General features: G+C 64.3%; 1 protein-coding gene across 3 annotated transcripts; it reads right to left on the bottom strand.

Moving 5' to 3' along the window:
• Positions 1-4,930: 4,930 nt before the first annotated feature.
• On the bottom strand, positions 4,931-12,037 carry TNNI1 (troponin I1, slow skeletal type). Of its 3 annotated transcripts, none has more exons than XM_037070542.1 (9): positions 11,946-12,037; positions 9,340-9,375; positions 8,745-8,748; positions 8,011-8,052; positions 7,450-7,581; positions 6,775-6,864; positions 6,340-6,516; positions 5,951-6,060; positions 4,931-5,188 (listed from the first exon to the last, which is right to left on the bottom strand). In XM_037070542.1, exons 2-8 carry the CDS (start codon positions 9,348-9,350, stop codon positions 5,953-5,955), a joined length of 564 nt encoding a protein of 187 aa, XP_036926437.1. In that variant the 5' UTR covers positions 9,351-9,375; positions 11,946-12,037; the 3' UTR covers positions 4,931-5,188; positions 5,951-5,952. The 3 variants fall into 3 exon arrangements, with proteins under 3 accessions (XP_036926437.1, XP_036926435.1, XP_036926436.1); XM_037070540.1 differs by having other exon boundaries at positions 9,340-9,369; positions 11,941-12,029; XM_037070541.1 differs by having other exon boundaries at positions 5,942-6,060; positions 11,946-12,027.
• Between the last annotated feature and the right edge of the window lie 2,344 nt (positions 12,038-14,381).

Consider the following 14,381-nt stretch of genomic DNA (forward strand, 5'->3'; position numbering starts at 1 on the left):
CGCCCTCACCCGCTGACACAGGGAAGAAGTCCCCGGCGCTGTTCCCCGGCTCTGGTGATGGACTTTGGGCTGGAGGGGCAGGTGAGCGACAGGCCAGAGGACGCTTTGATTTCCCCAGAAGGAAGATGTGGACACGGGTAGCTGATTCCAGGGCAACTTGAGGCCACTTGGGCACCACCAGCTCCTGCCCGTCTGGGTGGGTGGGTGGGTGCAGGTGCTTTCTGCCCCTCGGCTAAGCCTGGGGAGCGTATCTCCCCCGACCGGTCAGAGCTGCAAGGCAGCAGAAGCCTCAGCGCCCCCGGTGCTCCAGTGCGAGGACCCAGACCTGGGGGCATCTGCTGGGCACCCCCTCCAGCCCGGCCTGCCTTCGGCACTGATCCAGGGCGGAGGGCCCTAGATCTCCCAGTGAGGGCCAAATGACCGTGGAGCAGAAGCCTGAAACACACAGCACCTGTTGCTGGGGCACCTCCTTCCCCCAACACCGCCTCCTCCGGGAAGCCTTCCTTCTTGGCACAGGAAGCAAGGCCAGGGGCCCAGGGCTGAGGGCTGGCCTGGCCTCGAGCTCAGATCCAGCCATTTGTGAACCAGGGAACATCACCTGCTTCCTCACCCGGGGTTAGGGAGGTCAGACCTTGCCCTGCCTGCTTCCTGGGGGGGCAAAAGTCAAGTGAGTGATGGCTGAGCATCGGTGTCACTAGGTGAGCAGTGTGACAGGGGACAAGGCCCTGGAGAGGCCTGCGCAGAGGCCAAGGCGAGGCCATCAGCCTGTTTCCAGGGGAGGGGGAGAGGGGTCGGCAGCAACCTGAGTGCCTGGGCCCTGGGCCCTGCAGGGAGCCCCTGTCTCCCGGGCACCGGCGCAATGGGCACCCCCTGGTTTCAGCATTGGCGCCCCAACCCGAGAAGAAAAACTCTCCAGGCACCTGGAGTCTGGCCCTTCCAAGGCCACCTCCTGAGAAGAGGGGACCGTCACCTATTGCAGGGTCCAAATCTGACACGCTCCCTGCAGACATAAAAGCCCACAGGCGTGGGCAGCAGGTGTGCAGACGACGTACACAAGTCCTGTGCGTGTTTCCAGCCACCTGTGCCCAGCCCTGTCCCTGCAGCAGGCCCTCCACCGGCGGACACCAAGGGCTGCCGGCTCGAGGTCCGTTCTAGCGGCAGACATCCGGAGACCATCCCCACGTCTCTCGACAGGAAACGGGGGAGTAAACAGTGGCGGTTCAGTCCTTTTGCTGCAGAGAAAATGAGCTGCAGGTAAATGTGCCCACATGGGGGCACAGCCGCAACCCGAACACTTGCGGGCATGAAGCAGAAAGCGAGTGTGTCCATCGGGGTGACCAGGAATCGGGAGTGGCTGCGTGTTGTGCAGGAATTCACACACACACACATACACACACACACACACCGATGTCACACAGAGGAGATGCCGACGGACACACACCTGTGGACCGTGCTCTGCTTCCTGGGAGGGGGAGGGTCCTGAGGGTGCCAGCCCCGGGGGGCCCAGGCAGGTGGGACAGCCTGGTCTCCAGCTGTGAGATGCTCCTTTTGTCCTTCTCTCCACTGTGCGTCCATTAAACGCTGGTCAGTGTGTGCTGCTCACTTCCTCTGGGGGAAGCCCGGGGTCAAGGCCACGGCCCCCAAGACTTCTGGCCAGCAGTGGGGAGGGGCCCTGTCTCTGCTGCCAGAATGGGCGTCAGGCTCCGGAATCCCCCACCCCACCCCCACCTTCAAAGGGCAGCTTCTTCTTCCCCAAAGAGGCCAGAATGGGGACCCCGGGGAATCCCTGTCCCCACACCAGCCAGCTGGGTTGGAAGTCACACTGGAGTCCCCAGCCCTCACACACATGCACACACAGAGCCCTCCCCCAAGCTCACAGCCCCTGCCCTGGTGCCCAGGTACGGCCACTCTCTCCCCCCGGAGAGGAGAACAGGGCCAGGTTGCCCAGCCAGAGGGAGAAGCAGGTGTTGGCACTGGAAGGGGGCACGTGCTGGGAGGGTGGGGGGTCAGCCGCCGGCCCAGGTGCCCAGGCCTCTGCCTCGGCTGGTACACGGAGCTCTGCCCACACGCAGCGTCCTCAGTGCACCAGGAGTCCGAGAACCTGCATCTCAGTCCCACTTTAGGTCAGTGACCTCGAGCAAGACACTGTCCCTGTCTGGGCCTCCGAGCCTCAACTTCCCAGCTCTGCAGCGGGGGCTGTGGAGCTCACGCTGCTGCTCGGCCTCGGGGTCCACGGGCCAGCCCAGGAGGGTGTCCTGGGAGGCAGAGAGTGCCCCGCGCCCAGTGCAGGGCCCACGGGGGGCGGGCTCCAGGGATTTTTGAGGAGAGTGCCCTGCTGGGTCGGGAAAGGGCTTCGGCCTGTGTTGGCCCCGGCAGCCTGGCCAGGTCACCCGCCCGGAACGGAACTGCCCTCCTGGCGGCCCCGCCCGGAGTCCGCGGGGAGTCTGGCTCACTTCGCAGGGGGCCGACGGAGCTAATGTTTAACTGGCATCCTCCTTGCGGAACACTTCGGCCCGGGCATCCTTGAGCACTGGGCTGGCTGCAAGGCGGGCTGCAGACAGGCAGGGGGGTCTTGGGGCAGGGGCTGCCACCGGCTGCCTGAGGCTCAGACAGCCGGGGTGGTGGCATGTGGCAGGTGGCACCCCACCCTGACGTTCCCACGGAGCAGCCCCAGGGCCCTCTCCAGCTATAGAGGGGGTCCTCACCACTGCGGTGTGTGGGCTTGCCATGGGCACCCCCCAGGGAGCTCCCACCCCTCACCCTGACTCCCATCTGATGCCGTGGGCACACGTCCCTTTGCGTGGGACCACCGGACCTTGCCGGGCACAGGCGGAGGGCCCCGACCCCCAGCCACGTCCCCACGGGAAATGGCTGGCTAGGCTCTGTGGATGCAAATCTGTCCCCAGAACAGGGCGATCCCCAAGGCCGGGTGACCTGATTCCAGGTCCCGGTCTGTGGCCACCAAACCCCGTCACTGAGGGTGGCCGACGGAAACTCCCCACACCTGCGTCTCCTCCCCCATCAGTCTGAGGCCGCTGCACCCCGCTCAGGTTTTTGTGGGTGCCTGTGATTCAAACAGTGGCCCCCCGACACCCAGCCGCCTGGGGCCAGTTCTGGCCCTCGGTGTACTGCCTGAGTGGCCGTGGGGGGCATGCACCGCTCTGTGCCTCAGAGACCTGTCTGTGCAATGGTGGCTGTCCCGGTGCCTTTCTCCGAGGGGGGCTGAGAGGGCTGAATGAGTCCGGTGTCAGCGGGGCCTAGCGTGCAGGGAAAGAGAGCTGATGTCGCTTGGTGGGGGCCCAGCTCTGCCCGCCGCGTTCGTCCCAGTGCTGCTGGCCCTCCCTGGTGGCTGCAGTGGGTTTGGGACCTCTCCCCTCCCACACTGGCCCCATGCATGGCTGCAGCCCAAATCCCAGCCCCTCCCTGACTTGCTCCCTACCCCAGAGACCTGCGGGCCTTCCCCAAAGAGCCGTCTCCCTGGGTGTGTGCAGCCGGCCCCGCCTTCTCCGCCCACGGCCAGGTGTTTGTTGTGAGTCAGGCCTGGGGCTGCTCTTGGGTCTGGTAGAGCAGGGTGGGGACCCCAAACTGCCGGGGCCCCAGCTTACTGGTGAACTAGCAGAACCGATTTGGCTTTGAGACCTGGGCCCGGCTCCACCGAGGGGCTGACGAGAGGCAAAGCAGGAAGACCAGGCGTGGACCCAGGCCAGCCGGGAGGAGCCGCGGCAGGCAGGGGAGGCGGTTCTGTGGCCACCTGGCCACGTACCCCAACCCCTTCCCCCGAGGCAGGAAGGCCCCAAAGTCCTCTGGCTGAGTGTGAGTGCGTGTGTGAGTGTCCCCTAGATCATAGTCACTGGGGGTGGTAGGAATGGCGTCTCTGCACACCTGTCTGTCTCTGTGTCTCGGAGCTGTCTGCGGCAGGGACCCGGCACCTCACTGCCTCCCCTGGCGAATGCCACTAACGGTCCCTCGCTGGCTGGCGCTGAGCGGCCCTGGGTGCCCCAGCAAGTAGCTGGCACTGCACTTTGCACCCGGCATTTATGGCAGACAGTATGCTGGGGGCAGAGGGCAGGGGCCAGAGGGCAGGGGATGCACAGGTGGTGGCTGGGGCCCCTCCTGCCCTGGGAGCAGAAGGCCAAGGGCCCAGGTCAGGGCCGGACCCTTGCTCTGAGGGCTGAGCTCCAGGTCTCCAGGACACCCACTGCGGGGGTGGGGGGCTGCCCCATCCCACTTCCCTCCCAGGCTGGTGCCGTTGCTGGGCATTGGGTCCTGCTGTGGGGGGTGGAGGAAGCACCTGACCCAGAGGACAGACTGAGATGGCCCACCCCAGGAGCGGGGGCGGGGTGAGGGGGGTGGGGAGCTTCCCAGGATCTTGGAGGAAGTAACCGGGACCAGGGTGGATGCAGGGGAGGAAGCCCCAGGATGGATGGGAAGGTGCCACCTGGTGGCCACCTAGGTGCCAGCCCTGTGCCTACAGGACAGGGCAGGGCCTGAGAGCCCCAGGATGGCTCCGCCCAGGACAGCATGGAATGTCCGTGAGCAGTGGGGAGAGGGTCCTCGCTGCAGAGGAAGGTGTGGTGGGCTCAGGACGCATGGACTCCGGGTGCCCAGGCCCCTCTTGGTGGCTGGAGTCAGAGGGTGGGTGATGGGGGGCCAAGGCTGATTCCCAGGTCAAAATGGGGAATAGGGGGGCCACAGTTGTTTCTAGGTCAGGAAGGGTGTTGGGGGGCTTGGGCTCATTCCCAGATCAGGGAGGGTGAACAGTGGGCCCACTGGGGCCCGTGTGCTATTTGAGGCCACTGGGAAGGGGCAGAGGTTTCCAGGGGACCTTGGCCACCTCACTGATCCCTGAGCCCTCATTCGGACCAGGCTGCTCGCTGGCAGGGATGGGGGCAGGGGCACCAAGCCCTCTCATCACAGACTCCCCGAGACGCTGGCGACGCTGGGCTTTTAATGAAGAGGCCACCGAGCCTGTGACCCCTCTGCAGGTCAGAGCAGCGAAAACAAGGGGCACTGGGCTGAGGTGAGGTCTTCAGAAACAGCGGTTCTCCTCTGTGTGTCCTCTGGTCCCAGTTCCAGGGGACAGAAATGTCACTCAGGCTGGTGGGGGAGGGGCAGTGGGGGCTGGTGGAGGTGGAGAGACCTGCAGAGGAAGGACCAGGCAGGGGTCCAGAGCCAGCGCAGCCGAGGCCTGTGGGGGCAAGAGGCGGCCATGAGTCCCGGGGACCTGTGTGCATCTGATAGGTCCCTGACCCGCTGGCCACGCCCCTGACCCCGGGGTTTCGTGCTCTGGTGCACCCTGGGCTGATCCACTGCCCACAGCAGCTCCCCCAGAGTCTCCACTTGTGAGACCAGGGCCCACCCCAGCCCCTCACTGCGGCTCCACACGGGGCTCCTGGGGCCTGGGCCCTGCCGCCTCCCCTGGTGGGTGTTCACACCCCTGCCGTCCTGCACCTTCACCTCTGACCCCGCCCACACTTCCCACAGCCCCGCCCCTCACCCAGCCTGGCTCCCAGAGGGTGTCCTGGGGACTCCTATGTTGCTCTGTCCTGTTTCCACAGAGGGGGGAGTCTGTCTGCTCCCCACAGAGCCCTACCCACTGTGGGCAGGGCCTGGGGTGCAGGACCCCTTGCAGACTCCTGGGAGCTCAGACTCCCTAAAAGTCGGAGCCCGGGGGCCCTGGCTGAGAGCCCCCAGAAGGGCCCCCAGGTTTCCTTCCGTGGCTCCAGGTGGTGCCCACACAACTGGTTCAGAACCATCTCCAGTCCCAGGTGAGGGGAGCACCTTGCGGGGACCCGCCCAAGGTCTCAGGCTGCTGAGCCAGGACAGAGCAACATGCGGGGGCCTCATTGCTCTGCTTGTCCTGCACCAAGCCATCCGCCCCACCAGCCTTGGATTGCTGTCCCCCTCCGACCCCACTGGCCAAAAGAAGTAGGAGCCTGACCGCAGACACCTCTAAGGTGAGGTCGGAGTCTTGGCAGCGTCAAACATCTTCTTCCGGCCCTCCATGCCAGACATGGCCTCCACGTTCTTTCTCCAGTCTCTTACCTCCACAGGCCGTTCCTGTGGGCAGACCCCAGGCTCAGAGACTCACCACGCCCCCGGGCTGACCCTCCACAGGGGACCAGTGATTTTCAGCCTGTGCCTGCCCGAGGCCACAGCCCAGCCTCACCTCCAGGCCCAGCACCCCCTCCTGCTCCTGCTCAGCAGCCCAAGGCCGCCTCCTCTAAGAAGCCTCGCCCTGCTAGCTGGGCTCCTTTCCCGGTGCCTCAGCGCCCCACCCGCCGGGGCCCTGTGGGGTGGCAGGTGGAGCCTGGTGGGTACAAGGCCCTGAGGCCTCACCTTCTCAGAGTCCTCCTTCTTCACCGACTTTAGGTTGGCCCGAAGGTCCATGGAAACCTTGTGCTTGGAGCCCAGCAGGGCGCGCAGCATGGCGTCGGCAGAGACACGGACCCTGCGCAGGGGTGGGCGCTTGAACTTCCCACGGAGGTCCTGCACTGTCAGCTTCAGGTCCTTAATCTGCGGGGGGAGGGGCCAGAGCTCACTGGGGTGGGGGGTGAGTAGGAGGGGCCAGTCCTGCCAGACTGAGGAGTATGCGGCCACAGGAGGAATTCTGTTCACACCCCGTCTGCCAGCTTAGTCCTGTGGATCCCGGGTGAGGGGCTCCAGGGCCACCGTGTCCTGTGGAGGGACCACCCCGGACACCACAGAAGGAGCCGGATCTGGTACACAGCTGCGCATCCTCACCCCTATCTCCCCCAGTGCCCAAAGCCTCACCTCTCTGGTGTTGTGCGCGCACTTGGCCTCGATGTCATATCTCTCCTCGTCCACTGTCTCTGCCTTGGCGTGCAGCTCCCGACACAGGTCCTGGGGGGAGCAGGATGGGGGGTGGGGCAGAGGCCTCCTGTCTTGCCTGGTGCCCAGGGCAGCCCCTCTGCCCTGCCATGTCTCCCTCTCACTGCCCAAGCTTCCTCCGAAACACTTTCTTACAGTGAAAATAACATCCGCTGACTGGGGAAGTTTCAGGGCTATCTATTAAGTAAAAGTGACTGGCAATGCCACCCCTGGGAGGGGACCGTGGCTCACCTGTCCCTCCATGTCCTCCTCTGCAGCTGCTGTGGCCAGTGTGTGGCCAACATGTGAGCCCCTCTGGAGGTGAGGACGATATCTCCTGGAGAAGCGGGGCTCCCGAAGTCCTGCCACCTCCCCTGCAGCACCACCCACGTCGGCCACCTCTGCCCACCGCGGCCCACCCTGTCTGCACGGGGCACTGGCTCGCCCAGCGGGACGCCTCTGTTCCTGCCCCTGTAGGTACAATGGGCTCTAACCCCACCACGTTCACGGAGGGTGAACAAGGAAAAACTGTTCACAGATCGCAGAGTTGGGGGCCCTGTGAGGTGACAAGCCTGCCACCTGGTCCCAGGCATGTCCCCAGCTCCACCCCCAGCTCACCTGCAGGGCACTGAGGGACAGGCCTCGGGTCTCCAACTTGGGGACACGCTCAGACAGGTAGCGGGACTTCTCTGCCTCACGCTCCTCCTGTTCCTGGTCCCAGCACTCCTTGGCCTTGGCCAGCATCAGGCTCTGGGCAGGACAGGGCTGGTCAGCCAGGCCTGGGCCCCAGCTCCTCCCCAGTGCCAGGCCTGAGGGGAAGGTGGATGCCCTGCTGGGCTGGCTGGGGCCTCAGCCGACTGTGTGGTCTCCGTGTTCTCACACTCTGGGATCCTGGGACTAGGACGGGTGCTGAGCGTGGCAGTGTGTGAGTGGGCCTTGGGAGCACAGACACTGTGTGACCACACAGGAACTGGGTCCCCCGGGGCCTGATTGTCCTCCCAGGCTCCTTGTACCCACTTCTGTCTACTCTGCCCACAAGGCTCCAAAGAGAGACTCTTACCAAAATGAAGCCAGTCTCTTGCTGCCCCCCACCCCAGCCTTCCACCCTGCCACTGCTCACTGCCACCTGTGAGGACCCGCAGTCCCAGGGACCACCTGTGAACCTGGCTGCAAGCTCACCTTCAGCTGGAGTTTGCGGGAGGCAGAGATCTTGGATTTTCTCTGCAGATGAGAAGGGGAGGGAGGACAGGTGAGGTGGAAGGTGGAGTACCAAACACCCTGGCCAGGCCAGGGTGACTGCTTTCCCCAGAATCCTGGCCTGAGGGTCCTTTCAAAGCCCCTCTCTGTGACTGGGCCACAAGTCCCACATTCAGAGAGGGAGGTGGCACAGCTCCCTGGACCCAGAGGCCAAGCTCTCAGTCTGATCCGACTCTGCTGGGCTGGACTCCTGCCAGGCACTGGGGTCACGTGGTCTCTGGGGCGCTGCCCTGCTCATCTGTGGGTCAGGATGCTGAGCGCCCCAGCTTAGTCCAGATTTCACAGGGGAACAGCCACAGGGAGGCAGGCACCCTGGGTGCCAATGCCCGATACCTGGGCTGGACAGCCTCTCAGAGTGGGCCCCCCAGGGCCCCTGCTGCTGAGGGTACAGGGCAAGGACAGGGGGCTGAGTCACAGCCAGCTCTGCTGCCCTCACAGCCCCAGGGTCACCTTCCTGTGACCCTGTGCCCTGGGCACCCCTCCCCAGACCCTGAGACCCCGTGGTCCAGAATCTTCACCAACAGTGTCTATTCTGGGAATTTGCTAAGCTTCTGGGCACCCCCCCCGCCCCAGGTGGGGATCCAATCTCTCTCTCCTGTCCCCCAGTGTCCACCATCCCAAGTCTTAATCCACACAGAGACCCCACACTGACTCACCTCGCTTCAGGCAGCCATCACAGAAGGACCAGGGAGACAGCAGAAGGCAGAGAGGCCGTGTCACTCCCACAGCCACGGCCCATGGGGGGGCAGCTCGTGCAGGAAGGTGAGGTGACATCAGGGCCCAGGAAGACCCCAGCCTCAGGGAGGGGACCAGTTCAGGGTCCCCATAGAAGAGAATTAACCCTTGGCCCTCTGGCCTTGCTGGGCTGGGCTTCCCATGCCAGGGGGCTGGGGTGGAAATCAGGGGAGCCCCGACTGGGGGCCTGGCAGCTAGAAGCTTCCACCCTGGGTGGCAGGTGCGGCCCTAGGCATCATCCATCTAAGGGGCCAGTGACAGTCACAGCCTGGTGCATGGGACTCATTGGATCAGAGCAGACAGACAGATGCTGGCACAGGCCAGAAATGTCCTCCCAGGCAGCCTGAGGGCTTCAGTTCTGCTCAAAGGTGAGGAGGAATCTGGGGACTGTTTCTGTTTTAATATCCAGCCTTCTGGGGAACAGTTTGCAGGGTGAGCTGATGAAGCCCAAGTCTGGGGCTGAATTCTGCTGGGAGGGGCGAGCCAGCAGAGCCCACGTGGGGTGGGGGTACTTACACTTCGGGCATGGTGGCGGTGGGGCAGCACCTGGGGGCGCAGAGGGCTCATTAGTGGGGGGCTTACAGGCCGGCACCCCAACCCCGCAGGGAGAGAGAGCCAGACCCCAGGATGAAGTGCAGAATGGGTTCCAGTGGATGGCACGGGGCGGGGCCTGCGCATCTCTCCAGGGGGCCGTTCCTGCTCCTCACAGAGGGTAATTGTCACCTGGACACAGGGGAGGGGCCCAGGGGAGGCCCTGATGGGGTCTGAGCCAGCAGGAGGCTGACGGACCTGTGTCTACCCTGGTCTTCGTCCTGACTGTCCCCAGGCCAGCTGGCCTCTCTACAAGACCAGGGGCTGGAGAAGTCCATTTCCACTCCGTGCTTAGCTCTTAAACCCTTGTTCAACCCAAATGTTCCTTGTAAACTAAGTGAAATCCATCCTTGATAGTGGACGGCTCTGGTCACAGGGGTCACCATGGGAGCCCTGGTTCCTCCAGGGGAGCCCTGGCCTGGCAGACAGTTCAAAGCCCCTGACCAGGGCATCCTGGACCCCTTTAACCACCTGGACAGGTGGTGTCTGAGCCAAGTAGGAGCCCTGAGGCTGCTGAGGGGGAGCTGTGGGTTAGGCCTGGCCCCTAGAGGGGTGGTGTTTTACAAAAGGTCAGGGGACAGAGGGACCAGCTAGGGACAGTGCCATGCAGGCAGGCCAGTAGCCCTGACTGGGGCAGGGAGGGAAGGGGGGACCAGCGTCCCATTTTCTGGGGGGAGGAGCTGGGGCCCAGGAATTTGCATTAGGTCCATGGAGCTGGTCTGGATCAGAGACGGCCGCATGCAGAGGAGCCCTGGGAGGTGGCCCCCATCTCTGCCTGGAGCCTGTCCTCTCCTTTGTCCCGTGAAGCGTCTTCCCACCTCATGAGGGGGCTGGGCCGTGACTCCTGAGTCCCCTTCCATCTGGGACCCTGTGGCCGCAGCTCTGCCTGTGCTTCGTGTGGTGGTAGGGGGTGGGAGTGCATCCTGGGGGGTGGGGGTGACCCCGGAGCCTCAGCTGTCACCCTGGGCACATGGGGAGAGGTGGGCACCAGTCCACCCTCCATTCCCGGGATGCTTGGCTGAAATTAGATTCCATCGCCAGCTGTTGGCTCAGGGCTGTGCTTCTCCAGAGACAATGAGAAAGTCCTAAAGGAACCTCTCGCTGGGACAGAGCCACCCAAGGCCCCTCTGCCCCTCATCCTGCCCACGTGAGAATGCCAGTCCACGTGCCAGGCCTCAGCCGTGCCTCTCCTGTCTCCTTCCCGAACGCTCCTCCCCCTCGGTGGGCACCTGGTGGGGCTCGCGCCTGTGCAGAGGCCCCCTGTCACCAGTGTGGGGCCCACCTGCCCAGCCCCCGCCAGTCCAGGCCTCCTGCCAGGCTCCAGGGCCTGCCCCAGTGACAAATGCCAGGCCAGGGTCCCCAGCCCAGGCTGTGACACCCAGCAGACAGGACCCCCTGACAGGCCCCATGGAAGACAGGCAGGGCCCTGATAAGGAGTCAGCACGCAGAGGGCAGCCAATGGGAGGTGGGAAGCCAGCATTCCTCGTCTCCACAGTGGCCCGCAGGAGACAGTCGGGACACCCACAGCCAGGGCTAAGGGGTCCAGTGTGGGACTCTGAGCCAGGCCCACGGCTCCCTGAGGCCCTGGGGCTGGGACTGAGACTGTGGGACTGAGTGTGTAAGTGTGAGTGTGCACAAGGCTGTGTGTGCTGGGGAAGGACTGGTCTGCTTGCACAGCTGGAATCAGGACATGCGTCTCAAGTGAGTCTCCTCTTCTTCCCCCTGGTCCCCACCCCTGTCCTTGGACCCAGTTCAAGGGCATCTGGTCCACCGTGACTGGCCATGACCAGTGTTGCACCTCAAGCCTCATCTCAGGACGGCGAGGGGCTGTCTCCCAACCTGGTGCAGGGGCTGCTTCCAACCCCCAGTGCGGAGAGAGACCCCGCCCCCAGCCTCACAGTGCTCAAGGAGGTGGCTCCCATGAAGGCTCTCAGGCTTCTGCCCGGACGCCAGAGCCACCTGCCCCCACTGCCCAGGGCTGGGCAGTCCCCCCTCACCTGCTCTTGTCCCACCCCATGGACAGATGGGCAGGGGAGCTCAGCCATCCCTCAGAGACAAAGACAGAGGAGCAAATAAGGGGGGTCCTCACTCGGGGGCTGCCCCCCGTCTCCAGTCTTCTGGGCCCCCCCGGTCCCTCTCTCCAGGCTTCCTTCCCTTTCTGCCAGGGGCATGGCTCACTCTGTCCCTGTCCACCAGGCCCCTCCTGGAGCCCATGTCCCAACCAGTCCCCACACCACCCCACCCAGAGCTTTCTTCTTTCCCCTGGGACCTGCTGGTTGGCCCACAGTGAAGACCAGCCAACTCAGCTGTGCCCGGGGCTCTTGGAGCGGCTGGTGGGAAGTTCTGCTCTTGCCGGGATCCTCCTGGCTGAGGGGGCCCTTCTCTGGGCAAGACGCTGTGGATGGGTTCGAGGGCTACCCCCCAAGAACCCACTGGGCCATCATTTAGTCCTCCACCTCCAAGCCCTGCATTCTCCCCCCACTTCGCCCAGGTGTGGGGTCGAGCTCCGGGACTGCAGACACTCACCTGGGTGGCGTGGGTCCGGGAGCTGGGCTGGCTCGTCCCCCAGTCGCAGGCAGACTGCGGGGCAGCTCGGAGGGGAGGCTTTGAGGGCTGCGGCCCACGGCCACTGGCCGGTAAAAATAGAACAGACCTGCTGGCCTCCGGCCGCCCCCTCCCCCAGTTGACACACACACACACACACACACACACACACAGCTGGCCCAGGGGCTGCGGAGTCGTGAGGGGGGTGAGAATGGCCAGGCCGACCTGAGGGGCCGGAGCAGCGAGGGGACCAGGTGGGGGCACATGGACCCTGGGCTACAGCACTGGGGTGGGGGGCACAGGGCCGTGAGGGACTGTTGTCACGGAACAACACCTCTGTCACGGAAAAGGAAGAGGGCATCCGCAAGATGTGCCCCTTTGTCCAGCCACACGTGGACAGGTCCACACCTGTTCGCAGGGTATTTTTAGGGCGGTTGATGACACAGGACACCCACTAGTCGGGAAAGACAATGCCCTCTATGCAGCTGTTGTTGTCCAGTCTCTCCCAAGCCAGACTCAGGCTGGGCCAGGACCAGCGCACCCTGGGCCCCTCCTGGAGGCCTGGGAGCTGCCTGGCTGGCTGCTGGGTGTTAGGGAGCTTCCCGGGGCCTCATGGGTGGGGGGACAGCTGGTGGACGGTGTCTAAGGGGAGGCATCCGCAGTGCCCAGGGGGCGCTCAGGCCCTGCTTTTTGGGCCCCGTCATTCTGAGACCCAGCCACGGCCACCCGACACTCTGCCAGGTCCGCTTGGGGAAGCCTCTGCTGGCTGGCTGCCTGGGAGAGAGGACAGGGTCCAGCTGTCATGGGGCTGGGTCCCACCTGTCACGGGGCTGGGGGTGCGGCTTGGGACTCCCAGGCCAGCACGAATTGGAGGGCAGCTGGGGTCAGAGAAGGCATCGCGGGCTGGGGCTGAGACACGGGTGTTCGTGGTGGCATTGCTTATGAAGTCGGTGACTTAGACAAGAACTTTCTTATGACACGTTAATACACACAGGAAGAACTGATTCTCTGCGTGGGCCAGCCTGCTTCCGGAGGAGGAGAGAGACAGCAGACTGACCAACACATGAGCTACAGGCGGCCAGAACCGCCCGAAACCGGGGTGAACGCGAGCCCTCCACACAGGGAATCACAGACTCTGAGGGTCTCGGGGACAGTTCCTGCCCAGGCGCTGCTGGGGCAGAGTGGGGGCAGAGCCCCTGTCCACGGTGCAGAGTCCCCTCCCAGGACGTGGGAGGCCAGGGGCAGGAAAGGAAGTGTCTGGCCAGGGGAGCTCAGCCTGGTAAGGCCGTGGGTGTGGAGTCAGGGCCCCCTTCCTCTGCTGCCCGCAACCGGCACTGGGTGCGGGAAGCAAGGAGCCCGAATTAGCCGGTGACCAGACCCGGCCGCATCCGTCTTCCAGGCTCCAGTCCTGCCAGGGCCATGGCCTCGGAGTCAGTGGCCCCGCCCCCTCTGCCTCCCCCTGCACCCCCACTGCTGAAGCCCCTCCCCCACAGCTCCAGAGCCCGACTTCCTGCGGCTGAGTTCGGGGTGGAGGCCAAACATCCTCACCCCTCAACTCCTCGCCACAAAGGGGCTCACCACTCGGGGCTGTGGCATGGGAGACTCACACCACACTGGCTGGAGAACGTTCCCAGCTGAGTCCTCCGGAGCCTCCCCCTCCCACCTTCGACCCCGCCAGCAGGCAGGTGTGAGCTGAGGTGAGGCTGCCTGGAAGGGCCACCCCCCAAGTGTCTGCCTGGGCAGACAAGTGTTCACTCTCCAGTGCCCCCCGGAGGCAGGTACTGTGTTTAACGGCATCCTGCGAAAGAGGGAACAGGGGTGAGGACAGCCGAGCAACCCCCCAGGGCCCACAGCTGAGGGGCTGGCGGGGCCCGAGCAGCACGGTTCCAGCCAGTGAGGAGGCCTCCCCGGGACCTTGGAATGACTGTCGAACCCACTGTAACATTGAAACTGTGTGTGCTGATGCTCTGGCTGGTGTAGCTCAGTGGATTGAGCGTGGGCCTGTGAAGCAAAGGGTCGCTGGTTCAATTCCCAGTCAGGGCACCTGCCTGGGTTGCAGGCCAGGTCCCCAGTAGGGGACACGTGAGAGGCAACCACACATTGATACTTCTCTCCCGATCTTTCTCCTTCCCTTCCCCTCTCTCTAAAAATAAATAAAATATTTTAAAATCTTGTGTGATTCTTTGAGTGACCAATTCTCTGTGAGTCTTACTGTGATAGGTTTGGTTGTGAACACAGATGGTGTTGGTGCCATTTTCGGGCTGAGAACCAGCGAGGACGAGGCCTGGGTGGGGCCAGGGGTGGGTGAGTGGCAGTTCGCTGGGCCAGCGGGAGCAGGAGAGGAGGGCAGGCCGGTCTGGTCACAGTCACCTTCCCGGCCCCCACCCCCCCACCCCGCACCAACTTCCTCCCACACCCACCGC

Source organism: Sturnira hondurensis, unplaced genomic scaffold (genome assembly GCF_014824575.4).
Source record: "Sturnira hondurensis isolate 20B ecotype Veracruz unplaced genomic scaffold, ASM1482457v3 Scaffold0018805, whole genome shotgun sequence".
In the NCBI taxonomy this organism is placed as follows: Eukaryota; Metazoa; Chordata; class Mammalia; order Chiroptera; family Phyllostomidae; genus Sturnira; species Sturnira hondurensis.